We start from the raw sequence: 25,621 nt of genomic DNA, 5'->3' as shown, positions 1-25,621 counted from the left end.
CTATACTGACCTCCATCAGGCTGCAAATTAAAAATAATTTTTATCTGCATCTACCTCTGAAAAAATATTTGGCCTTCTAGCTGTGTGTGGGACTTGTTCTATTAGTCCATCTATACTGATCTCCATCAGGTTGCAAACTGAATATAATTTTTTTCTGCATCTAGCTCTGAAAAAATATTTGGCCTTCTAGCAGTGTGTGGGACTTTCTCTATTAGTCCATCTATACTGACCTCCATCAGGTTGCAAATTAAAAATAATTTATATCTGCATCTAGCTCTGAAAAAATATTTGGCCTTCTAGCAGTGTGTGGGACTTTCTCTATTAGTCCATCTATACTGACCTCCATCAGGTTGCAAATTAAAAATAATTTTTTGTCTGCATCTAGCTCTGAAAAAATATTTGGCCTTCTAGCAGTGTGTGGGACTTTCTCTATTAGTCCATCTATACTGACCTCCATCAGGTTGCAAACTGAATATATTTTTTTTCTGCATCTACCTCTGAAAAAATATTGGGCTTCTAGCTGTGTGTGGGACTTGTTCTATTAATCCATCTATACAGACCTCCATCAGGTTGCAAACTGAATATAATTTTTTTCTCCATCTACTTCTGAAAAAATATTTGGGCTTCTAGCTGTGTGTGGGACTTGTTCTATTAATCCATCTATACAGACCTCCATCAGGTTGCAAACTGAATATAATTTTTTCTGCATCTACCTCTGAAAAAATATTTGGGCTTCTAGCTGTGTGTGGGACTTGTTCTATTAGTCCATCTATACTGACCTCCATCAGGTTGCAAACTGAATATAATTTTTTTCTGCATCTAGCTCTGAAAAAATATTTGGCCTTCTAGCAGTGTGTGGGACTTTCTCTATTAGTCCATCTATACTGACCTCCATCAGGTTGCAAATTAAAAATAATTTTTGTCTGCATCTAGCTCTGAAAAAATATTTGGCCTTCTAGCAGTGTGTGGGACTTTCTCTATTAGTCCATCTATACTGACCTCCATCAGGTTGCAAACTGAATATATTTTTTTTCTGCATCTACCTCTGAAAAAATATTGGGCTTCTAGCTGTGTGTGGGACTTGTTCTATTAATCCATCTATACAGACCTCCATCAGGTTGCAAACTGAATATAATTTTTTTCTGCATCTACTTCTGAAAAAATATTTGGGCTTCTAGCTGTGTGTGGGACTTGTTCTATTAATCCATCTATACAGACCTCCATCAGGTTGCAAACTGAATATAATTTTTTCTGCATCTACCTCTGAAAAAATATTTGGGCTTCTAGCTGTGTGTGGGACTTGTTCTATTAGTCCATCTATACTGACCTCCATCAGGTTGCAAACTGAATATAATTTTTTTCTGCATCTAGCTCTGAAAAAATATTTGGCCTTCTAGCAGTGTGTGGGACTTTCTCTATTAGTCCATCTATACTGACCTCCATCAGGTTGCAAATTCAAAATATTTTTTTGTCTGCATCTAGCTCTGAAAAAATATTTGGCCTTCTAGCAGTGTGTGGGACTTTCTCTATTAGTCCATCTATACTGACCTCCATCAGGCTGTAAATTAAAAATAATTTTTATCTGCATCTACCTCTGAAAAAATATTTGGCCTTCTAGCTGTCTGTGGGACTTGTTCTATTAGTCCATCTATACTGACCTCCATCAGGTTGCAAACTGAATATAATTTTTTTCTGCATCTAGCTCTGAAAAAATATTTGGCCTTCTAGCAGTGTGTGGGACTTTCTCTATTAGTCCATCTATACTGACCTCCATCAGGTTGCAAATTAAAAATAATTTATATCTGCATCTAGCTCTGAAAAAATATTTGGCCTTCTAGCAGTGTGTGGGACTTTCTCTATTAGTCCATCTATACTGACCTCCTTCAGGTTGCAAACTGAATATATTTTTTTTCTGCATCTACCTCTGAAAAAATATTTGGGCTTCTAGCTGTGTGTAGGACTTGTTCTATTAGTCCATCTATACTGACCTCCATCAGGTTGCAAACTGAATACAATTTTTTTCTGCATCTACCTCTGAAAAAATATTTGGGCTTCTAGCTGTGTGTGGGACTTGTTCTATTAGTCCATCTATACTGACCTCCATCAGGTTGCAAATTGAATATAATTTTTTTCTGCATCTAACCCAGCCAATAGTTTTGGCCTAATACCACAGTTTGGCCACTCAGCTCTGCTCGGTTCCCATCCATTGTTTTTTTCTGCAAACAACTCCAGAGTTGTGAATTAGTTAACCACCAAAATGAGTGGAAAAAGGCCTGCTGCTGGTGGAAAGGGGAATAGGCGTGTTGGGAAGGGGAAAAAAGGTTGTGTCCGTGGGGTAGGTGTTAAAGCAACAGTAACATCTGCAGAAGAAAGACCATCTTCCAGCCAAACTAAAATGTCTACTTCTTTTAGCGGACAATGTGATAAGATCCTTTTCTTACGGCCACGCCAATCGCTACAAATTCCAGATGAGGCACAAAAACAGCAGGTGCTTCAACGGATATCAAGTGCTCCTTTAAGTGGGCTCTCCTCCACATCAACTTCAACATCACAAATACTCCAGTCCTCAAAGGTGTCACCCCAATCGCACTTGCTTCCTCACAGCTCCCAAATCTCCAGCTGCCCGTCTGAGTATGAGGTAGAACAGATGGTTGAGTCTGCAGAGCTGTTTACTCATACTATAGCCTGGGAATCAGAGGTCGACTCCAGCGCTTCTGTGAATCCAGACGAGGAAATGATCTGCACTGATGCCCAGAATCTTTATGAGTCGGATCCAGGACCAGACGCAGAAGGTTCTGACCATAATGTAGACCCTCATTCCCAAACTGTAACTCCTGTTGGTGGAGACAATGAGGAAGACGATGATGAGACTCAAATACCTGATTGGAGCAACAACTTTAGTTTTTTGTCAGGGCAGGAACAGGTTGGCTCTGAGGACGACGGGTGTGATAACGCACAGGGTGATGATGATGAGGTTGGAGATCCCACTTACTGTCAACCCACAGTCAGCCAAGAGATGAGGTCAGCAGAGGAGGTGGAGGAAGATGCTAGTGACGACTGTAACATTTGTCAGCAAAAGCTAAGTAGAGGCCAAAAAATACATAGTTTGAGTACTTCATGCATGAACCGGCACATGGACATGAAGCATAAGTTGCAGTGGGAAGCTCAGTGTGCTACAATGCGGCCTAGCCGGCCGGGCCAACCACCGTCTGCCATATCTTGTGCATCTGCGGCCTCTTCATCCTCTGTGACTGGGGGGACAGCAGTCACACTTGTTTTGGGGCGCAGACCTGCCACCTCTTTACCCGCAACAGCCAGCGTGATTGGCAGGTCATCATTTTCTTTGGAGGTGGTAACACCAGCTGGTGTTGAGCGCTGTCCGACATCGATAGCACCACCTTTGGATCAAGGCAACCTAACATGTCCGCCTGCATCTTCCTCACAGACCGGCAGTTTGCCGGGGACACCCTTATCAACCCCGTCTAAGCACAATAGCCAGCCCTCGGTCCCTCAGATGTGGACAAGTAAAAGACCATTTCCTCCTAGCCATGAGAAAGCTAAGAGGTTGAATTTCACCATCTGCAAGCTCTTGGCTACAGAAATGCTGCCTTTCCGCCTGGTGGACACAGAGGATTTTCGAGACCTTATGTCCGTCGCAGTGCCCCAGTACCAGATGCCCAGTCGGCACTACTTCTCAAAGAAAGGTGTGCCTGCGCTCCACCAGCATGTCGCACACAACATCACCGCTTCTTTGAGAAACTCTGTGTGTGACAGGGTGCATTTCACCACAGACACTTGGACGAGTAGGCATGGACAGGGGCATTACATATCGCTGACTGGGCACTGAGTAACTATGGTGACAGCAGGACAAGGGGCTGCTGTCCAAGTCTTGCCGTCCCCACGAGTTGTGTGTCAATCCTCTTTATGTCAAAGTTCCTCCACTGCTTCTGCCTCCTCAACCTCCTCTCGGTCTTCCACCTGCACCCAAAGCCTGTCTGGTCATGCCACAAGCTTTCTAACTGCGCAGAAGGGATCCTGCACACCTCCTTACTATGCTGGCAGTAGGGCTCAGCGTCATCAGGCGGTTTTTACTTTGAAATGTCTGGGAAATGTGAGTCACACAGCTGAGGAGTTGTGGTCAGCTCTGGAGAACCAATTTCATGAATGGTAGTCTCCACTGGACCTGAAACCAGGGAAGGCCGTGTGCGAAAATGCTGCAAACCTGGGTGCGGCCCTTCGCCGGGGCAATGTCACACACGTGCCTTGCATGGCTCACGTGTTGAACCTGGTTGTCCAGCAATTTTTAGCCCACTATCCCGGACTAGATGGCCTTCTGCAGAGGGCACGGTCGCTGTGTGCTCACTTCCGCCGTTCGCATCCCGCAGCTCAGCGACTTACATCTCTACAGAAGTCGTTGGGCCTGCCACTTCACCGGCTAAAATGCGATGTGCCTACCCGGTGGAATTCAACTCTGCACATGTTGCAGCGACTGTGGCAGCACCGACAAGCCCTGGTGCAATACGTTCTGACGTATAGCCTGGGCCAACGAGATCCAGAGGTGGGGCAAATCACGCTGGAGGAGTGGTCTCAGATCAGGGACCTATGCACCCTTCTGCACAGTTTTGAAATGGCGACGAAGATGTTTAGTGCTGACGATGCCATTATCAGCATGACTATTCCGGTGATTTACATGCTGGAGCACATGTTAAACAGAATTCGGAGTCAGGTGGTGGCACAAGAGGAGGTGGAGGAAGTAGAGGAGGAGGAGTTGTATGCGGAAGGGCTAACATCTGCAAGGTCCAGACGGTCGGCAGCACCAAGGCGGCAGGCATGTGAGGGTGGGGGAGATGGTTTTACTAGGGCGCATGGTAGCAGCCAAACTAGTGAGGAAGGTGCAGGAGCCCAGGAAGAAGTGGAGGACGAACTGATGGAAGACTCATCAGATGAGGGAGACCTTGATCACATTTCTGTTGTGCGAGGTTGGGGGGAGAGGACAGAGGAAGGAAGCATGATTGTTACCTCGCCACCAACACAACAGGGACTTGGTGCTCCTGGATGCGCAACACACATGAGTGCCTTCTTGCTGCACTACCTGCAACATGACCCTCGAATTGTGAGAATTAGAAATAATCCTGACTACTGGGTTGCCACACTGTTAGATCCCCGGTACAAAAGTAAATTTGCAGAAATTATTCCTGCCATAGAAAGGGATGCACGCATGCAGGAGTATCAGCAGAGACTGTTGCAGAATCTTACATGTGCTTTTCCACAAAACACCAGTGGTGCACGTAGTGAATCTCACAGTTCCAACCTGCCAACCGTGGGACCGTCAAGTGTTCAGCACTCAAACCGTAACAGAACCACAGTATCTGCTGGTAACATCAATTTTGCGGAATCATTTCACCACTTTTTTAGCCCATCCTTTGCAAGGCCACAGGAGACAAGAAGTCTGACACATAGTCAACGCCTAGAGACGATGGTACAGGAGTATCTCCAAGTAAACATTGAAGCCATGACTGTGTCACTGGACCCTTGCTCTTTTTGGGCTTCCAATCTGGATAAATGGCCGGAGCTAGCCACTTACGCCTTGGAGATCTTGTCATGCCCCGCAGCCAGCGTTCTGTCTGAACGTGTGTTCAGCGCTGCTGGTGGTGTGCTGACAGATAAGCGCATGCGGCTCTCCACTGATAATGTAGACAGACTCACGTTCATAAAGATGAACAAATCATGGATCCGAAACGACTTTTCTACCCCTGTGTCATCCTGGGGAGAGTAAAAGCTTGATGATTGGTTAAAATCACCCTACCAACCGTTTTAAGCTTTCAAATTACTAATCATGTTTATCTGTATCTTGGCTGGAAAATAATTTGGGCTTTGTAGCAGTGTGCAGCACTGATTCTATTAGGCCATCTATAATAAGCTCCACCAGATTTAAAATTATTAATCATGTTTATCTGTATCTTGGCTGGAAAATAATTTGGGCTTTGTAGCAGTGTGCAGCACTGATCCTATTAGGCCATCTATACTAAGCTCCACCAGATTTAAAATTAATAATAATTTTTAGCTGCATCTAGCCCGGAAAATAATTTTGGGGCTCCGAGATGCGCAAGACACATAAGTGCCTTCTTGCTGCACTACCTGCAACATGACCCTCATATTGTCAGAATTCGAAGTAATCATGACTACTGGGTTTCCACACTCTTAGATCCCCCAAACTTTTCGATCAACCTTTTCATTTTAATAAAGACCAAAAAAATGGTCATTTTTGAAATTATAAGCATTAGCAGGTTATTAGAAACTGAAATCAAACAGTTTTCAACTCAAAACTTTATTCTAGGTGATGTTACATTTTCACATAGGACCCCTTGTTCGAAAGGAGCTTCTGAACTCTCTCGTCCATTGAATTTGTCAGGTTTTGGATGGTTTCTGCTTCAATTGTTTTGCATGAGGACAGAATACCCTCCCAGAGCTGTTGCTTAGATGTGAACTGCCTCCCGCCATCATAGACACTCCTTTTGATGATGCTCCAGAGGTTCTGAATGGGGTAGAGGTCAGGGGAGCATGGGGGTCACACCATAAGTTTGTCCCCTTTTATGCCCATATCAGCCAGAGATGCAGATGTTTTATGTGCAGCATGAGATGGTGCATTATCATGCAAAAAAATGATCTTGCTGTGAAATACACGGTTCTTCTTCTTGAACCATGGCAGGAAGTGCTGTTTGAGAAAATCCACATACATTATGGAGTTCATCTTTAGCGCCTTCAGGGATCCTAAAGGGGCCGACAATCTCTCTCCCCATGATTCCAGCCCAAAACATTACTCCACCTCCTCCTTGTTGGCGCTGTAGCCGTGTTTGCGTGGGGTGTCCATCAACCAGCCATCCGCCACTCCATCCATCTGGACCATCGAGCGCTGCATGGCACTCATCCGTGAACAAAACAGTTTTGAAATCAGTCTTCATGTAATGTTTGGCCCACTGGAGCCGTTTCTGCTTGTGTGAAGTGGATAGAGGAGGTCGACAGGATGGCGTATGCACAGCTGCAAACCTCTGAAGGACCCTGCATCTTGTTGTTCGGGGGACATTGGAGGCACCAGCAGCTTCAAAAACTTGTCTGCTGCTATGACAAGGCTTTTTTGCCGCTGCTCTTTTAACCTGACGTAATTGCCTGTAGGAAAGAGTCCTCAATTTGCCCTTATCAGCACGCACACCTGTGTACTGTGAATCAGCTACATACTTCTTGATTGCCAAGACACTTCATCCTGATCATCGCACAATGTTGATTGTAGTCATGCCTTGACCTAAACACTCCACAATTTGTTGCTTCTCAGCAGCCGACACATCCTTTTTCTTTCCCATTTTGGCAGAAAATGTAGGCTGCTTAATAATGTGAGACAGCCTTCTTAAGTAGTCTTGCCTTTCATTGGACACACCTGCCAAACTAATTAGCACAGGTGTCTGCAATTGCTTACAGTGATATAAAGAGCCCTGACACACATCACCATCAATGAGTTTAACTGACAAACAAACAAATTCTTCCCTTATCACTCCTAAACACTTTTTGCATAATAATTTGGAACACAGTGTACATGTGCTTTTCCACAAAACACCAGTGGTTCACGTAGTGAATCTTACAGTTCTAACTTGCCAACCGTGGTCTGTATGGAGTTGTTCAATAAAGGGCCCAAAATTAAGATAACATAGATGGGAGAGAATCATAGAATCATAGAATGGAAGAGTTGGAAGGGACCTCCTGGGTCATCTGGTCCAACCCCCTGCTCAAAGCAGGATTCACTAGATCATCTCAGACAGATGTCTGTCCAGCCTCTGTTTGAAGACGTCCATTGAAGGGGAACTCACCACCTCTCGTGGCAGCCTGTTCCACTCATTAATCACCCTAACTGTCAAAAAGTTTTTTCTAATATCTAATCTGTGTCTCCTCCCATTTAGTTTCATCCCATTGCTTCTAGTCTTTCCCTGTGCAAATGAGAATAAAGATGATCCTTCTACAATGTGACAGCCCTTGACATATTTGTAGACAGCTATTAAGTCTCCTCTCAGTCTTCTTTTTTGCAAGCTAAACATTCCCAAATCCTGCAACCGTTCCTCATAGGACATGGTTTGCAGACCAGTCACCATTCTGGTCGCTCTTCTCTGAACTTGTTCCAGTTTGTCTATGTCTTTTTTAAAATGTGGTGCCCAAAACTGTACACAGTATTCCAGATGAGGTCTGACCAAAGAGGAGTAAAGACCGATAATGACTTCACGTGATCTAGACTGTATGCTTCTGTTAATACATCCCAGAATTGTATTTGCCTTTTTTGCTGCTGCATCACACTGTTGACTCATGTTCAGTCTATGATCTATTAGTATACCTAAGTCTTTTTCACATGTACTGTTGCTTAGCTCTATTCCTCCCATTCTGTATATGCTTTTTTCATTTTTATTGCCCAGATGTAGTACTTTGCCTCTATGAATAGGAATTCCTAAGTATTTGATACCCTGTGAGGGCCAGGCAAAGGGAAAGTTGGACTGGATGGAATCCTATATGGATTTGGGGAGGGAGACATCGAGGGCCTCAGACTTCGCTGCATTGATTTTAAAATTTGACCATGTAACAAAGTGATCTATTTCAGCCATAACAGCATGGATGGATATATGTGATTGAGTGATATATACTAGGACATCATCAGCAAATAGAGAGCACTTTTACTCGGTGCCTCCCACCTCAATCCACCTAATATTGGGGTTATTGCGAATTGATGAGAGCAGGTGCTCCGTCACTAGGATGTATAAGAGAGGGGACAGAGGACATCCCTGCCTTGTCCCATTGGTGATTGTGAAAGGTGATGAAAATGTTCTGATACACCCCCTGGGCCTTGGGACACCCGGAGCCGGACCCTTTTTGGTGGATGCTGGTGGTTGTAGTCTTCGTGGCGGCGACCCGGTTCCGTGGCTCAGGGTGGTCAAACCAGTGGCGGAACTATTTATGTGGTTTTGATGTTTAAATGTCCGACTACGCCACCCGTGGATTGCGGTCAGAGTGAACCGCCGCTGCAGGGCAGACCGCTGAGGCTGGTGTTGTGGGTGCAGCAGAGCGTAGCATAACTCCCCACGGGAGGAGTATAGCCTCAGGGCAGTGTATGCAGAGGATGGGGGTGATGGTGCAGGGCAGCAGCAGTAACGACACGGAGTCAGTGATGCAGTCCAGGGCCTTTACTCACAGTTCTTATTATCCAGACCACGTCTGCAGGTAACGGCTGCCCACGTCGTACTGTGCTCACCAGGTGAGGAGTTCAGACAACTCCCAGATAACTTTGGAGCGCTTCACAGGACCCCCTTTGTGTGTCCTTTGTCTGGCCTTTCTTACCAACCCTTCTGTCCGGCTGCCTCGGGCCTCCTCTTGGTAAACTTGGCGCCAGTTTCCCTGACCCTATGTGGTGCCTTCCTAGCGGGTGTAGCGAGGGGCTGCGCCACATAAAATGTCACAGCCTCCGGTTTCTAGCTGAGGGTCGTTTCCTGCCTCCACTAGTTTCGGGGACCGGTCTCCCCCTTTGGCCTGACCCCTCCACGCAGGTGGATTCGGGCGTGCGGTGGCGACTCGCCCGTCCGCACCCCTGGGATCCCTTCATTCCTCGTTCCTGGAGCCTTCTCCGCTCCTCTTCCTTCCTTCTCCCTCTTCCAGGCCTGGGCCTCTGTTACTAGGCCCGCCTCCGGAGCAGAGCTCATGCAGAGCCCCTGCTCCCTGCCACTTCTGCTCAGACTTCTCTGCACTGAACTAAGATGGTGCCCACCTTTTATACTCCCTTCTCAATGCACCCAGGAACTGCTTCCTCCCTGCTCCTGCACTACAGGGTTCCCCTTCCTCAGTGTTCCTTCCCCCCACTCCAGCCAGGGACAGGGACTGTCGTGCCCCTCTCAGAGGCATATTGGTCGTCCTGCCCCACGGCAATGTGGTGTAATGCATGCAGGTGTCGGGTCCTGATCCACACTCCATCCTTACCTGAGAGTGAGATATCACACCTCTGGGTGAGGTGCAATACCTCTGTAGCAACCGAGCCCTCAGGGTGCTACAGTTCCATTTATCTTCAGCCTAGGTGACGTATTGTGATACAGGGCCGTGATATTGGCTATAAAAGGGTCCCCTAGACCCCTACCCCAAGCTTTTTAAGAGAATCATATATGGCGTGCCAGGAGACTCTATGGAATGCTTTCTCAGCATCCAACGAGAGTATCTAATTACAAATTTTTAACTGCATCTAGCCCAGGAAATACTTTGTGCCTAGTAGCAGTGTCTGCTAGTCAGCGGATTATCCCGGCTGTTAAGCAAGCTACACCACCTGTAGTTTGGACACTTAATTATTTCAAAGGAAATGCTTCGGGACCACGGGATACTCAGTGAAGAGCATCAGGAGGCACCCCAAGGCATAGGGGCTGGGACTGGCAGTAGGATACCTTGCGGTGGACAGCCGAGCTCGATCCTTATAAAAGCTTTTTAACTGCAGCAGCTTTAGTGGACGCTACTGGAGCTGGAATTACGTGGCTGCTGGCATGAGACTTGCCCTCCAATAGATCCTTGTAAATGGATTTAAAGTGTATTCATTCAAATTAGAGAGACAATTTAAATTAAAAAGCTTAGAGCTGCCTCCACCACAGGGGGGCTCGCTCGACCCACCAGCGGACAGGCACCAGTATTGGGAGAGGGGGGCTGGCCGTCAGGGTTCACCGCGGCTCTGGCACAAACCCGGCGACACGGAGGTGGCACGGGCAGGAGCGGACTGAACGTGTCGGCTTCTCACTTTTTGGATTTTAGAAGGGCATGACATGCCTATATCTGTGTCTCCCCCTCCTTTTACTCCTCCACCTCTTTTCTTTTCGCATGACTATATGTACTTGTCACTTTTCCATGTGTTAGTTGTGTCTTCTGAGCAGTTTGTCAGCTTTTGGACACCTTTGAAGGTGTTTTCTATGTGTTTCTATGTGTTTTTGTTTGCCTGCCATTGGTTTTAACGGTGTTCGAAGGTGTTCGACGAACAGTTCGGCGAACACACGGGTGTTCGACGAACCGAACCGAACTCGAACACTACGGGGGTGGCTCAACACTACTGCTGAGATGAATGCTGGCGGAGCATAAATGAGCTGTGCTACTTCTAGTGCCAGCTTTTCATATGGAAACAGTAAGCCAGATGAACAGAGAAGAGCAAATAAAGAGGAAAATTGCAGGTCTGAAGCAGAACTTAGATGAAAGTGATAGAAACCACAGGAGTCTGCAGTTGTTGTTGCAGCGTGATGTGAACACTTTCCAAACAGCAGTTTGTAATGCTACAGCAAACATTGATTAAATCAGGACATCTGAGAAGCAGTAGATGCAGCTTGTGGCATCCACAGCAGACTGCATTGTAATGTAAAAAGTCTCTAGTAACAGTCCACAATGTTTATAGCAATCTATGGGTTAACCAGCAGGTTTCAGAATTAGTGTGCAATTTGTCAATTTGTAGAATCCCCTGCATAGCAATATGCAGCGTAATGAGATCAGCCTCTTATAACAGTTCGCAATGCTTATAGTAAATGATGTGTTAACCAGCAGGTCTCAGAAGCAGTTTGCAGCAAAGATGCAGCTAAATTAAAGAAGTTGTCCAGTACTTTAGATTACCCTCTAGTGATGAGGGAGTATGTTCGGTTAACCCTTTCGCCGAGTATACTCGGCCGAGCACTGAGTATTTATAGAATGCTCAGGCTTTAAGTTTTCGTCGCTCCGTGAACATGATTTGCAACTGTCTGACAGATTTAATACATGTGAGGAATGCTGGAAAAACAGGCATTCCTCACATGTATTAAATCTGTCAAACAGTCGCAAATCATGTTCCCAGAGCAACGAAAACTTAAAGCCCGAGCATTCTATAAATACTCGGTGCTCGGCTGAGTATACTCGGCGAAAGGGTTAACCGAACATACTCGCTCATCACTATTACCCTCCCAATGTATCCCCCCGGGGACCCTAAGGATTTTTGTAATTAGCTTACGTTGCAGATACTGCCTGTGAGCGGCGCTATCCTTGGCCGCTCACAGGCATCATGTGACCCCGCGCTGATGTCACAACAAGTGAGACGTGACTCAGCGCTGGGGTCCCCGAGGTGGCTGTTGGGTTGTGGGCGGGGTTACCCCCTGCGTCATGCCCAGCATCCACCGCACGCTTTCCCAATGAAAGGGAAGTGGAAGAGTGCGCGGTGGATGCCGGGTGTGCCGCGGTGGGGGTAACCCCGCCCCCAGCCTGGCATCCACCGTGGAACGCGGAAGACAGAGACCCCCAGCTGCTGCCAGCACTTGTCGTGACGTCAGCGGATGTCAGAGCTGGCTGCAGCTGGGGGTCACGTGATGCCTGTGAGCAGCCAGTGATAGCGCAGCTCACAGGCAGTATCTGCAACGTAAGCTAATTACAAAAATCCTTAGGCGCCCCGGGGGGATACATTGGGGGGGTAATCTAAAGTACTGGACAACCCCTTTAACTGAATGGTGGCTAGTCAAAAATGGACGGCAACTGAACACAACACTATACTGACTGAATACTTAGACATCTGAGGTGTGTCTGACTTTAAAATGCCTTGAATGACGATGTCATTGAGCCATGCCGGGCAACATGTAATGCCGGATGTGGAGCACAGTAAAGAGCAGCGTCCATAAGGGAATGGAGCAAAGCCCAGCCTAGTAGCTGAGACAGGTACATAAAAATTAGACCATAGTCGCCTGAATCCAGAAGTATCAGCTCCATTGGATTTCAATCTAGGAGATAAGAAACATTTGGCAGCGGCTCTCCCATAGCACAGGAGCTCTAAACCAAGAGTTCTTGTTTAACAGGAATGTCAGGGAAGATAGCTCTCTAATGTGTATGGAGAGTTTAAGCTTCCAGACCAGATCCATACTTCTCTCCCATATTTAAATTCACACACGCTGCCTAACCATTCTGTCCTGCATGTACAGACCTGTATTATAAACTTAGAATGGAGAAGTGTCTGTACATGTCTACTACACAATCTCCATTCACTTCTATGGGAGTCACAGAAGCAGCTGAGCACGTTTGCGTCCACTTTTCCATTCAGTCTCTACCTCAGACATTTCCATGGATAAGTGAGGATAAATATCCAATGGATGTGCCATAAATATCTTTGATGGAAATAGGCCTTTAAATTTTAAAGTTTTGGTTGTTTTTCGAAACATGTCAATAATCCCTTGTGCAATATATATATACTGTATATACATATACATAATTTTCCCCATTTGCAGCATGTCGCTATCCCTTAGCACCACTCTTTCTGTTTACTCTCATTTTCTACATAGTTTCCATATCTCCAAACATAGTTTTCATGGAACATTGCAGGAAATATCTTATCTGAATAGACAGAATAGCCTCTAAAACAGGTACAAAGGTTATTTTTTTTTAATAATGAGCACACAGTTGGGATTTATATAGTTCAAATGAAGCTTATAGCACATAGACTATGCACAAATAGAATGTGCTGTTATGTATTTCTACATTACCTGAAATCCACCCCGCAATAAATTCAGCAGAAGGCATTGCAGACTCACCAGACACACGTGGATTTTACCCTAGGAGACAGGAAAAAGGACCAGCTCGAACTTTGAGTTGTCAGCAATATATGTAAAGTTTAACTAGTAGGTGTCCACTTAAAGGGAACCTGTCAACATGAATAAGAGACGCTGTGGTGTTTCAGAGTAATCATACTAAAAAAAAGGCACCATGCAACTAGTCAAAGAGGCACGTCACCAGAGACTTCTCCCCACCTCACTACTCTAGACTGACAGGTCTCTTCCTAAGTGTGTGTAGGAAGAGACCTGCTATTCAAGGTAAGTGGAGCGGGGTGATGCTTCCTGAGCCTTTTGGACTAGTAATTCAAGCCGCAGAGTAGCTGTGGCTTTATTGACTTTAAAGGGGTTGCCCACTACTTGTACAACCCCTTCTAAATCAGCCTGCTTGCCCCCAGTAAAATAACAACACTTATGCTCACCTCCGGGGCTGGCGCTGTTCCAGGAGTGTTGGCCCTGGCTCTCCCGGGGATCGCGTTACATTGTTATGTCATGCAATCCCTGCACACAATTAGCACTGGCTTTACTCTCCTCGACTTCGAACGAATCAAACATCAAGAGGATGTGAACAGCCAGTCTTATTCGTGTGACATAACAATGTGATGCGATCCCCGGGAGAGCGAGTGGCAAAACTACTGGAACAGCGACAGAACCGGAAGTGAGTATAAGTGTTACTATTTTACTAGGGGCAAACATGCTGATTGAGAAGGGGTTGCCCAAGTAGTGGACAACCCCTTTAAACATGAATATTTATTAATGACATTAAACATATTTTATTTGACTGTTTTTGTAACATTTTAATACATCAGATCGTTAATATGCATTGTAGAATAGTTTGATTTTCACAATCTGGTGCAAATTTGAAATAGGAAAGAAAACACTAAACTTAAGGAAAGAAAACCAGCCCTCCTGGAAGTAGGACCAAAAAAATATTAGAAAACCAGCAGAAAATCTACATACCAGTTAGGGTTGCATTTTAACATAAATATTACTTACATTGACACCTAGTAATGTTGGGCATGTCAATGTGACTTCCACGGTAGCAGGCGCTTCAGCTGCTTTGAAGACCTGCCAAAAAGATAAGACATTTCTTTTCAGATTTAAGGTACAGTTAAGGATAACATGCATGTTTTAAAAAAATGCCTGCTGTTTTTTAACTTGCGTTTCAGTGGCAATTTTAAAATAATATGATTTTGTACTAGCTTTTTCTAACATTATATTGAAGGGCTTATGGTTTAAAAGTAGCTGAAAAAGTGTCAGAATTTGATAAAAATGATATTTTTATAACAAGTTCTTCTAGTACTTGTATTACCCTCTTTTCCCAGAAACTGAAATAGATAAAATTCATAAAAACACATGACAGGCTGCAATATACGGAACTGGTAATTATAGAAGAGTATTCCTAATCTGTGCCTTTTGACAAAGTTGTAGGGGAAAAAAAGGCAAGAAGATGTGGGGTCAGGTTTTTTTATGGATTTTATACTCAAAAACACAAAACCACCTCCAGTGATGGACATGGACAGTACTATGTGGTCTTGCAAGATTATGTGTAATCAAAGAGGAGGTGGGAATTTTTTAAAGGATGAGTTGAGATCTCTTTTGTGTTCTAAAAGATATTGGTCAAGTCCTGTGACTAGGGGGGATATGATTATTCTTGATAGATCACAATATGTTGATTTCTGCTTAGCCATATTCACCAATAAGGACTGCTACAGTATTATGGATTGTGACCCGATTACCATTAGGTTTAATCCTTAGTAGGGCTCCTTTTCGGTCTTTTTTATATTCTTATCACTAATTGAAGGCGGTATTAGGCTATGTTCACACGTTGCATTTTTGCTGTGTTTTTTTCTGCAGGTAAGCCAACAAAGAAGATGCCTACAAAAAGCAGGTTTTGCTGTGTCTTCGCTACTTTTTTTTTTGCTGCATTTTTTGCTGCTTTGTTGTTTTTTTTGCTGCATTTTTTGGTGCGGGTTATGTGTGTCACTTATCTACAGTACACGTTTAATAAGGTTAGTTGTATTCAACAAAAAAGCAGCAAAAATGCATGGTTTTTACACTGTCTGATTGCTTTCTATGGTGAAAAAACGCTGCAAAAACGCTGATAGAATTGACATGCTGCAGTTTTCAAAAACGCAGCAGGTTTCCAATTCAGTCAGGGGAAAAAAATGATTGCGTGCATGAGATTTCTGAGATCACATAGCTTTTGCTGGTACTGTAAAAAGTAGCTTTTAATATGCATTAAAAAAAAGCTGCAAAAAAAACCCGCAACAAGTGAACGCAGCCTTAGAAGGATTTTGGAGTGACATATGAGATGCCAAACACCCTACTAAAAAGTCTGGATGTTGAAGCTCTGCCTACCTCATCTCATCAGCTGCTAGGGTTTCTGTCTCTCCTGTTTCTACGTAACACATGCTCAGTAGTAGCAGCAGCATGGAGGGCATTACTGAGCATTGTAGATGTTAATCCAGCACTGGGGTGAGAAACGACATATACTAGAAAGCAGCAGCGACCTCTGTCTCCTCATCACACTCTCACTCTGTTCCTCCCTAATCACAAAAGTTGTCAGGCTGAAACAACATATTTAATCCTAACAACAGAATGTACATTTGATAATCTAGTGAAAATCAGTAATCAGCACCTTTAATGTAGATAAAAGTAAATTATTGCTGTTTATAACTCTTAAAAGTGACCAATCAAAGGCCAAAAAGTGTGTAAAAAACATATCAATATATTTTATGTTATCATGACAAGCCAACCCCGGCATGTCAGAGTGAGGAGAGTTATAAGCCATGCATGCTCCTCTGGGAAATTAAATATGCAAATTGTCTCTTCAGAGAAGAAGAGGATTAGAACTCTAGTGCCACCTATTGGAAGCAGAAATCCTAAAAGTCAATATTGACTGTTTAACAAGCCTTGCCATATGACTTAGGATAAAAACCAAACCAGAATCTCAATTTACAGACTCTGTGTTTCGGGGTGTTTCCCCTTATCAGTGCAAAGTATGACATCTGATTTGGTTAGGCGAGAGGCTCTGGACTAGGGTCTAAGGGGTAACATTTCTCTGAGTGACAAGCCAAGCCTGACATATCAGAGTGAGGAGACCTATAAGCCATGATACATGCTCCGCTTTGAAATTAAATATGCAAATTGTCTCCTCAGAGAGGAAGAGGATAAAATAGGTGGCGCTACAGTTCTAGTCCTCTTCCTCTTTGAAGAGATTATTGGCATATGCCAGGCTTGACTTGTCATTCTCCACAAAGAGAAACGTTGTCCCTTAGAGCCCAGTCAAGAGCCTCTCACCCAGCCAAATCAGATCTCATATTTTTCACTGATGAGGGGCAACACCCCGAAACACTGTCAGCAAACTGAGATTCTGGTTTGGCTTTTATGCTAAGTCATGTGGCAAGGCTCGTTAGAGGGTCGATATTGACTTTTAGGATCACTGCTTCCAATAGGTGGCGCCAGAGTTCTAGTCCCCTTCCTCTCTGAAGAGGCAATTTGCATATCTACAGATTCTAAAACATGTATTCTCCTTAAAGCTGAAAACATGTCATGAACATGGAGGTGATGAGGTACACATCTGATAATCACTCATATGGCTTGTCTAGTTTCTAACTTCGTACTTTTATTACTTTTGACCTATATTTGGCTGGCACCACCAATGTCATACTGTATCTGAGTTTGAGCACCTACTATGAACTTTATAGACACTCCTATGTTTTATTAGTTAATGTGTACCTAAAATGTATAATGAATAACCAAGTATATTTTCTAACGTTCACAGTAAGTGACAGCGGTGGAATACTTTACTCCTACACTTTGCAAAGATCTCGTGCAAAGATCGTTTAAAGGAACAGAAACATAATAGGATGATATTTGAGGACGACAAGTAAGTAAGCTCAACATTTGTTGTGGCTCTGAACTAAAACAACTAATTATTAACTATTATACTGACGAATACATAGTATGAATAACCTTGATTTACAAGTTTTAAAACAAGCTCCATATTCATGTATAATAAGGCACATTTAAGGAAGGATTAGAGTTATGCTGGCAAAACTATTAAACATGGTACATTTGTTTTGCTTGTTTGTTTCTTTGTTTTTCTAAAAAGTTAATTTGTAAAAAAAAAAAATAATGAAACTGCTTTTAACTTTTTCCGTATAATTAAGTATGTTGTACAAATTTAAAAACAATGCTCACCTTTTAATGTGCAGATCATTTATTCACTAGAGAGCTCTCGGACCTTTGATAACAAAATAATTGTTTCCAATTCATTTAGCAAAGATTAGAAAAGTTATACGTAATTTCTTTCTCCGTACAAAATTGTGTTTCCTTGTAATATGTAAGCAGAATTTTAATTCAGTAAAATCAATTCTAGAGCAGCAAAAAGGCATAAAAATACATCATTGCATAATTTATTTGCACTTTTTATTTTGTATTTATTTATTTGTTTCTTGCATTTTTTATTTGCATTTCCCAAATGTGAAGCAAAAACAAAAGGATGCAGCAAATCATCAGTTAATGAAAATTGCAATCACAGTTGTATTTGTGGTAAAAGAGACAGTTTAGGGAAACATTTCCAGAGCTGGCTCTTGAGGAAATTGGACTGCGGTAATTTGCATGTCTTTTGTTCTTGTTTTAGGCTATTCTATTCAATAAAGTCGATACAGGAGAAATAAATTAAAAATACAATAGAAAAGAAATGTTATTGAAGGGGTTGTCCAGGGTTGCTGGTGGGGGTCCAACACCAGACACCCCCACCGACTAACTGAAATCAATATATAAGCATTGTACTGGCAGAACGTTCCGGCTCCTTACATTGCTTAGTGGACGATGCCAGGCACTGATGTTTATCTCCCATTCACTTGAGTAGGAAATTGGTATGTCCAACACCAGCACACCCATTAATCAGCTGAAATCTGCTCAGTAGCAGCCGGATATAAACAATGGACGGAACGTAGCGCAGCAGCCCATACATTGCTTAGTGGTACTGCACTTTATATCCCATTAATTTCCATGGGAAATAAAGTGCAGCACTCAACAGCGGCCACTAAGCAACCTATAGGGCTGCTGAATTCTGCCTCTGCCGGGGAAAATTTCAGCTGATTGTTGCCAAGTTTTGGACCCAAACCAATCCCAAATTGATAGAAAAGAAAAAATAGTGAAAGGAAATCAGCTCACCCGAAACTTGTAGTGCCACAAGGGAGAAACACGAAAGGAGAGGGATTCAAAAAAGCCGCAATACCAAACTGCAATACCAAGCATGCAATGACTAAAGACGTTTGTCTGAAACGCGTTTGCTGATTATCCTCATGGTTTAATATTGTGACTTTTTAACATTTTGAATAAACTCATGGTTTCATTGAAGATCCTGACGCTGGAATTCCTCTCCTCTCCAATCTCATATTGATGACCCATCTGAGGGATAATGAAAATAAAGGTGGCTCGCGGCACTCCAATATCGGACAATTATACAGGGCACACAGGCCCCCATAAGAGATGAACCATCTAAGAAGTCCCAAGGAGGGGGGCGTGGCCTGGCTATGGAGGAGTGAAGTCGCAAGATTGTTTGCTCCCGTCCCTGGCCCAGCTTCGGGGCATGCCTACCACATCAAATCGAGCCAAAATACTGCCAATGCCAGCAAAAAAGAAACGGAACATAACACAGACCAGTGGGAGTATCCAGCGGGCCTCTCCAACGAACATTACACGCTATCTGAGAAGTACTGCACCTGCTTCTCCTGCACGAGCGGGATCTAAGATGGCGTCGGCGGGCCCTGCACAGCGCTCCTCGGCTCCTGCATCAGAGGCTCTGAGCCCACGTGGTAAACGCTCCCCCACATCGAGATCAACAGACCGGGCGATGCCTTCGTCGGCGGAGGATTCTCAGGCGTGGGAGACCACGGGAGGCTTCATTGTCGCAGCTACGGAGTCCAAGATGGCGGACCCTGGTTTCGCGCCTCCGGGATTCAGGTGCGTGGTGGGGGATAGCTCAGTGCTCCAACCCCCGGACATTTCAGACTCGGCAGAGCTTACCTCTGCTGCGGGTCTGGACCTACAGAGACCCCAATGGTCCACTGATGACCATAGATCCCCTGAGAGAGGCTCCTTCCCCACATTATTATGCTCTCCCTCTCCTGACTGCTCAGAGGAGAGCCAACAGGATGATTTATCTCAGCATGAGGCAGTGTGGAGAGATCTCAAAGCTCGAATACGAGCTATCCCAACCAGGGAGGATATGGAATCCTATATGTCCAGACTGGAGTCCTCCTACAGAGCTGAAACTGCTGCCATTAGAGGGGACATGCAAGAGTTAACAGAAAAAGTGTCTGCTGCTGAGTCACACACAGCATCCATCGCCCAACAAGTTAAATCTCATGAACAAACTCTGTCCTCCCACTCATACCAACTGGAATACCTAACAGATTTGTTAGACGATATTGAGAACAGAGAAAGGCGCAATAATATTAGGATTAGAGGACTTCCAGAGACAATTGAACACTATAAATTGGATGAGACACTACGCCATTTGTTCAATTCTATTCTGGGTCGGCCCTTAGAGAGTGAGTTGGAGTTAGACAGGGCCCATAGATCCCTGGGTCCCAGACCCTCTGACATGTCCAAACATCGAGATGTGATTTGCCGGGTTCATAAATACAAAATCAAAGAAAGCATCTTAATAAAGGCCAGAAAAATGGATCCTATTCTATATCAAGATCATCCTGTACAACTCATGTCTGATCTATCACGTCACACACTTCAGAAGAGGAGGACTTTAAGACCTCTATTAGAGGTTTTGAGACAGCAGAACATATTATATTCTTGGGGTTTCCCTTTCCGCCTACAAGTCCGCCATTCTGGGGTTTTACATGTGGTACGCTGCCCTGGAGACATCCCGGCTTTTGTTAAGGGCTTGGGGATCCCCCACGTATCTATATCATCAGAGGATTGGCCAAGTCTCCCAGGAGGCCCCAAGTCGGATCTCAACCCACAATCACAAAAAGTGACAAGAAACAAAGCCAGAGAAGAATCTAGAAGAGAGATCAATAGGAAACACGTTTCGCATCCCCCAGATTGAAACGTCTCTCACAAAAAGGACCCGTGGTCAATTCTCTAGCCCTCAGTGCTAGTCAAGCTGGTGAAAGACATTAGAATGTTATGTTCCTACGTAGAATATAGTTGATATTTTGAATACCTCACGTATGTGATCGGTTATCAGTGACAAAACTGATTGTACTATGTCAATAGCATTCAGTTCTTGGGAGGTAAAGATATTATTTCATAAGGTTATGTGATATATTGACTCGTGATTTAATATAGTGATAAGCAGATGTTAATCTATGACAGTTTTTGGCTGCCTTTATATCAAAGTTTAGTACAAAAGATTTGGCCTGTTGTTTGGGCTTGGGGGGGACGGCTCCTCGGTAGAAAGCCCATTCTCCCAAGGGGTTTACACACTGCTGGCAGGTGTAAAATAGACTCATCTCCCCTCATCAGATTGTTCTCTTTACTCTAATTTTATTTTTTTTCTGTCTCCCTTTTGCTTTCTCGTCCCTTTATTTTGTACCTTTCTTCTTAATTTTCTTTATATTTCCGTTTCCCATCTCACCTCATCCCCTTCCTCACCCTTGGTAATCATGTCATCTATTAAAGTAGGTTCATTGAATGTAAGAGGCTTTAATGTTCCACAGAAACGTTCTCAAATTTTATACTCTATGCACAAACAAAAAGTTCAGGTTCTTATGTTACAAGAGACGCATTTTAAAATGGGGCATGTGCCTGTTCTTGGTGATAGGTATTATTCTCGATGGTTTCACAGCACTAATCCGGATTCACGCTCTAAGGGTGTATCCATAGCCATACACAAATCGTTGGCTTACACTTTCATGGATTCTCTCATTGATGATCAAGGCAGATATGTGTTTTTAAAACTTAAAATAGCGGAATCAATATATACAATAGCAAATTGGTACCTCCCTAACAAAGATCAGATCCCCACGTGTAGGTCCTTTTTAACATCCCTCTCTGAATTTGCAGAAGGTATTCTGATTGCAGGTGGAGACTTTAACTTCACGTGGAATCCAGCGCTAGATTCATCCTCAGGAAGGGGTGTTGTCCCCTCGAGAAGGCTCCGATCACTGAAGCGGGCCATCCACGCCCTCAGATTGACAGACGTTTGGCGAATCTTAAATCCTCAGGGTAAGGACTGCACATATTTTTCTCCTGCGCATGGTTCATATAGTCGCATTGATTTCTTCCTGTTGAGTCATCACGCTCTTTCTTTAAACCCATCTGCCACAATAGGCGACATGTTGTGGTCTGATCATGCTCCAATTTTTCTATCCCTATCTATTCCTTCCTCTGTCCGACGTTCGTGGACATGGAAAATGAATGATCACCTTCTCAAGGATAGTATCTGCATGACAGAATTAAAAGATTCTATTGATTCTTTTATGCAAATTCACAAAACAGATCAGACCTCAACTCCTCTGCAATGGGAAACTCTAAAATGTGTCATGAGAGGCGTGTTGATTAAGCATGGTTCAAGACTCAAAAAAGAAAGAACACAGAGGGTGGATGACCTGTTGAGACAGATACACATATTGGAGATATCGCACAAACATACATTGTCGCCTAATATACTTGCAGAACTATCAAAAAAAAGGAATGATCTTAAGATCTTGCTTGAGCAAAAATATCTGAGACACAGGGAGCAAACTAAAAGTTTTTTCTATGAATCGTCGGATAAATGTGGACGGGCACTCTCAAGATTGCTTCATCCTCGTTCTGTGGCAACATACGTTCCATATATCAAGAAACAGAATGGGGAGGATGCCCACAACCCTACAGAAATTATCGAGATATTTCGCTCATACTATGAGAAGTTATAAAATATTAAAGGGCAATATTCTGATCTCTCTCCCTGCGAACTAACTGCCCGAATCAAAGAGTATATACAGGATACTTCTTTACCATCTTTAGATAGACAGGTCTTTGGGGAATTGGAAAAAGACATCACGGAGGAGGAGGTCAATCTTGCTATTCAATCTACTCCATCTGGTAAAAGTCCTGGCCCAGACGGATTTACCCCAGCATTCTATAAGTCCTTTAAAACTCAACTATCCCCTTTTATGCATAAAACCTTTAATTCACTAAATGATAAGACATGTTTTGTCCCCCAGTCATTGGAAGCTCATATTAGTATCCTTCCTAAACAGGGTAAAGATCTTACAAATACGGCTAATTATAGACCCATATCATTAATAAACGTAGACATTAAAATACTCTCCAAAATTCTAGCTGAAAGACTGGCCCCATTGTTACCCTCCCTTATAAACACGGATCAAGTAGGATTTATTCAGGGCCGAGAGGCAAGAGATAACACCATTAAGACCATGTTGCTAATCTCTAAAGCTAAAAGCAACTCTGTACCTATGGGCCTTTTATCTGTTGATGCAGAGAAGGCCTTTGATAGGGTTCATTGGCAATTTATGAAGGAAGCACTAAGCCAAATAGGCATTGGACCACGATTTTTACAGTTGATTTTCTCCTTGTATACAGGTCCTACTGCCAGAGTTAGGGTTAATGGAACCCTGTCCTCACCCTTTAAGATACAAAATGGGACTAGACAGGGGTGCCCTCTGTCCCCCCTTCTGTACGTGATAGTGATGGAACACCTGGCCAATGCTATAAGGAAAAATAGTAGTATTCAAGGGGTTAAAATAGGTTCAAGGACTTATAAGACAGCATTATATGCAGATGATCTCCTCCTCTATGTATCTCAACCTCAGACATCTCTTCCTTCCTTAATGAAGGAGTTTGACAGATTTGGGTTCCTGAGTAATTTCAAAGTTAATTACTCAAAATCGGAGGCATTAAACGTGTCATTGCCACAGGGAGAGGTTAAACAGGTAATGGACAACTTCCCTTTTAAGTGGAAATCGGAGGCGATAAAATACTTGGGAGTGCTCGTTTCTTCTGATTTGTCAAAAATGTATGCGCTAAACTACCAGTCTCTCTTGGACCGTACATGTAAAGATTTACTAAATTACAGTAAACTGAGAATGTCCTGGTTTGGCAAAATGAATGCTGTAAAAATGGATATACTTCCCCGTTTTTTATACATTTTTCAAACTGTCCCTATCTCTCCCCCATGCAGCTTTTTCAGCAGATTACGTACAGTATTAACTAGGTTTGTGTGGGGTAGGGGTAGACCTAGGATAAGTATGCAGACTTTAAATCTCCCTAAAGCCGCTGGTGGAGCTGGATTTCCGAATTTTAAAACATACTTTCAAGCCTCTGCTTTGGGTCGCCTTCTAGACTGGCACTATAATTCTTTGACAAAGCAATGGGTCACTGTTGAGCAGGAGGGAGTAGTTGTTCCTTTGAAGCACCTTCCTTGGCTCTTCGCCTCAGATGTTTTCTCAATTGGAGGTTTATCTGAATTGACTAGGAGTACAATTAAAGTTTGGCATGCAATTATGAAAAAACACTTTTCCTCTAGTACAATCAGCCCTCTTATGCCATTATTCTCTAATCCCTCCTTCCCTCCTGGATATTTGAGGGATTCTTTCATGGGATGGAGAGCTAGGGAGGATGTTCGCCTTCTGCAGATATTCGAAAATGGTAGATTTCCGCGTCATTCAATACAATACAAGATAGGTATCCGTCTAGAAAACTCCAGTGGTTGGAATATCTACAGTTACAATCGTTTCTATCGTCTAGGGGGGCAGCGCCCCTATTCCAGTGTACACCATCTTCCTTTGAGAGACTGTTTTTGCAGGGATCTCCTCCCAACCATGTAATATCCATGCTTTATAATTGTCTGATAGGGGTAAATGACGCGCCCCCTGGGCCAGTGTTGTTGGGGATACCCAGAGCCGGATCAGATGGGGGTTGTAGTCTCCGAGTGGCTGTGACCCGGTCCGTGCCCAGGGTGTCAAGCTCAGTGTGTGGCAGTCCTTATGATATTACTAGATGTTCTTTTGTGTCGACTACGCCACCCGTTGAATTGCGGTCAGTACGGCCGCCGCTGCAGCAGGGTCCGCTGAGGCTGGTGATGTATGTGCAGCTCAGGTAGTATAACCCCCAACGGGAGGGGTATAGCCTCAGGGGGTCAGTTGCAGAGGATGGGGGTTGTGGTGGTGCAGCGAGGATGGAAATGAGACGCAGAGTCGGGCTGTGCAGTTCAGGGTTTGTTTACTTACTGCAGTTGTTCTGGTCACTCCGGCCTTAAGTGACCACCCGAGCCGTGCTGCGTCCACCAGGTCCTGGACTCGGCCAACCCCCAGGTGATTCTGGAGCGTGGTCCTGAGCTCCCTTTCTGTCCTGTCCTCTTCTCTGGCCTTCCCCACCAGGGATCCACCTATGTCCGGCTCCCTCGGGCCTCTTGGTGGTAAACCCTTGTCTCTGGGTTCCCTGACCCTATTCCTGGTCTGCCTTCCGGGTGGATTTAGTGGGTGATCGTGGCAGATCGGTCCTGCCCACGACCTCCGGTTCCTGGCTAAGGTGTGCTGTAGCCTCCACCAGCTTGGGATCCGGTACCCTGTTGCCAACTCTTCACCCTCTGGTCTAATTTGGGTTCTTGGAGTTCCTTCTTTCTCCCCCTCTGGGTCTTTCTTTCTCCTCTCTCTCTCTTGGCCTTGGAGCTGCTCTTCTCCTCTGCTCTCTTCCTCTACAAAGACTGACGTCTCTCTGACTGACCCTGATCTAAGATGGTTCCCACCTTATATACTCCCTCTATGTGTGAGCTCAGGTGACCAGCACCCAATGAGCTCCTAGCACTACCCAGACTGCTCCCTCTATCTGCCCCTACACTACTGGGATGTTCCACCCCCCTCCCACTCCAGCCAGGAACAGACACTGTCGTACCTGCACATTTCTAAGTGGGAGTACCGTTGGTCTGTTCCTCGGAAATGGGATGTGTGTAGTGCATGCAGCTTACTGAGCTCAGTTCCACACTCCATCCTTACCCGGGAGTGGAATATCACACCTCTGGCTTGAGGTGCAATACC

General features: G+C 44.3%; 2 protein-coding genes across 6 annotated transcripts in view; one reads left to right on the top strand and one right to left on the bottom strand.

Moving 5' to 3' along the window:
- The window catches only part of SLC25A45 (solute carrier family 25 member 45), a 44,786-nt gene extending 26,943 nt beyond the window's left edge, over window positions 1-17,843 (bottom strand). The window contains exons 1-3 of one of the 2 annotated variants that reach the window (XM_073658612.1): window positions 17,808-17,843; window positions 14,598-14,669; window positions 13,536-13,604 (exon numbers count right to left, since the gene is read on the bottom strand). In XM_073658612.1, coding sequence (XP_073514713.1) covers window positions 13,536-13,572 — 37 coding nt within the window. In that variant the 5' untranslated portion in view covers window positions 13,573-13,604; window positions 14,598-14,669; window positions 17,808-17,843. Of the gene's footprint in view, window positions 1-13,535; window positions 13,662-14,597; window positions 14,670-17,807 lie in introns of those variants that run through there. The other variant, XM_073658613.1, reaches the window with a different exon arrangement.
- The window catches only part of LOC141174026 (sulfotransferase 1 family member D1-like), a 68,853-nt gene continuing 60,570 nt past the window's right edge, over window positions 17,339-25,621 (top strand). Inside the window, exons 1-2 of one of the 4 annotated variants that reach the window (XM_073658609.1) lie at window positions 17,339-17,493; window positions 21,645-21,806. Coding sequence is in view for 1 of the 4 variants with exons in the window: in XM_073658608.1 (XP_073514709.1) it covers window positions 17,474-17,493 (20 nt within the window). In the remaining 3 variants the exon portion in view is untranslated. The remainder of the gene's footprint in view (window positions 17,494-21,644; window positions 21,807-25,621) is intronic. The other 3 variants (XM_073658611.1, XM_073658610.1, XM_073658608.1) reach the window with 3 other exon arrangements.

This window comes from Phyllobates terribilis, unplaced genomic scaffold, assembly GCF_046119375.1.
Source record: "Phyllobates terribilis strain yellow unplaced genomic scaffold, ASM4611937v1 Scaffold_13__5_contigs__length_258822181, whole genome shotgun sequence".
Lineage (NCBI taxonomy): Eukaryota > Metazoa > Chordata > Amphibia > Anura > Dendrobatidae > Phyllobates > Phyllobates terribilis.
The sequence above is the reverse complement of the archived record's forward strand: the minus strand, read 5'-3'. Positions and strand labels throughout refer to the sequence as shown.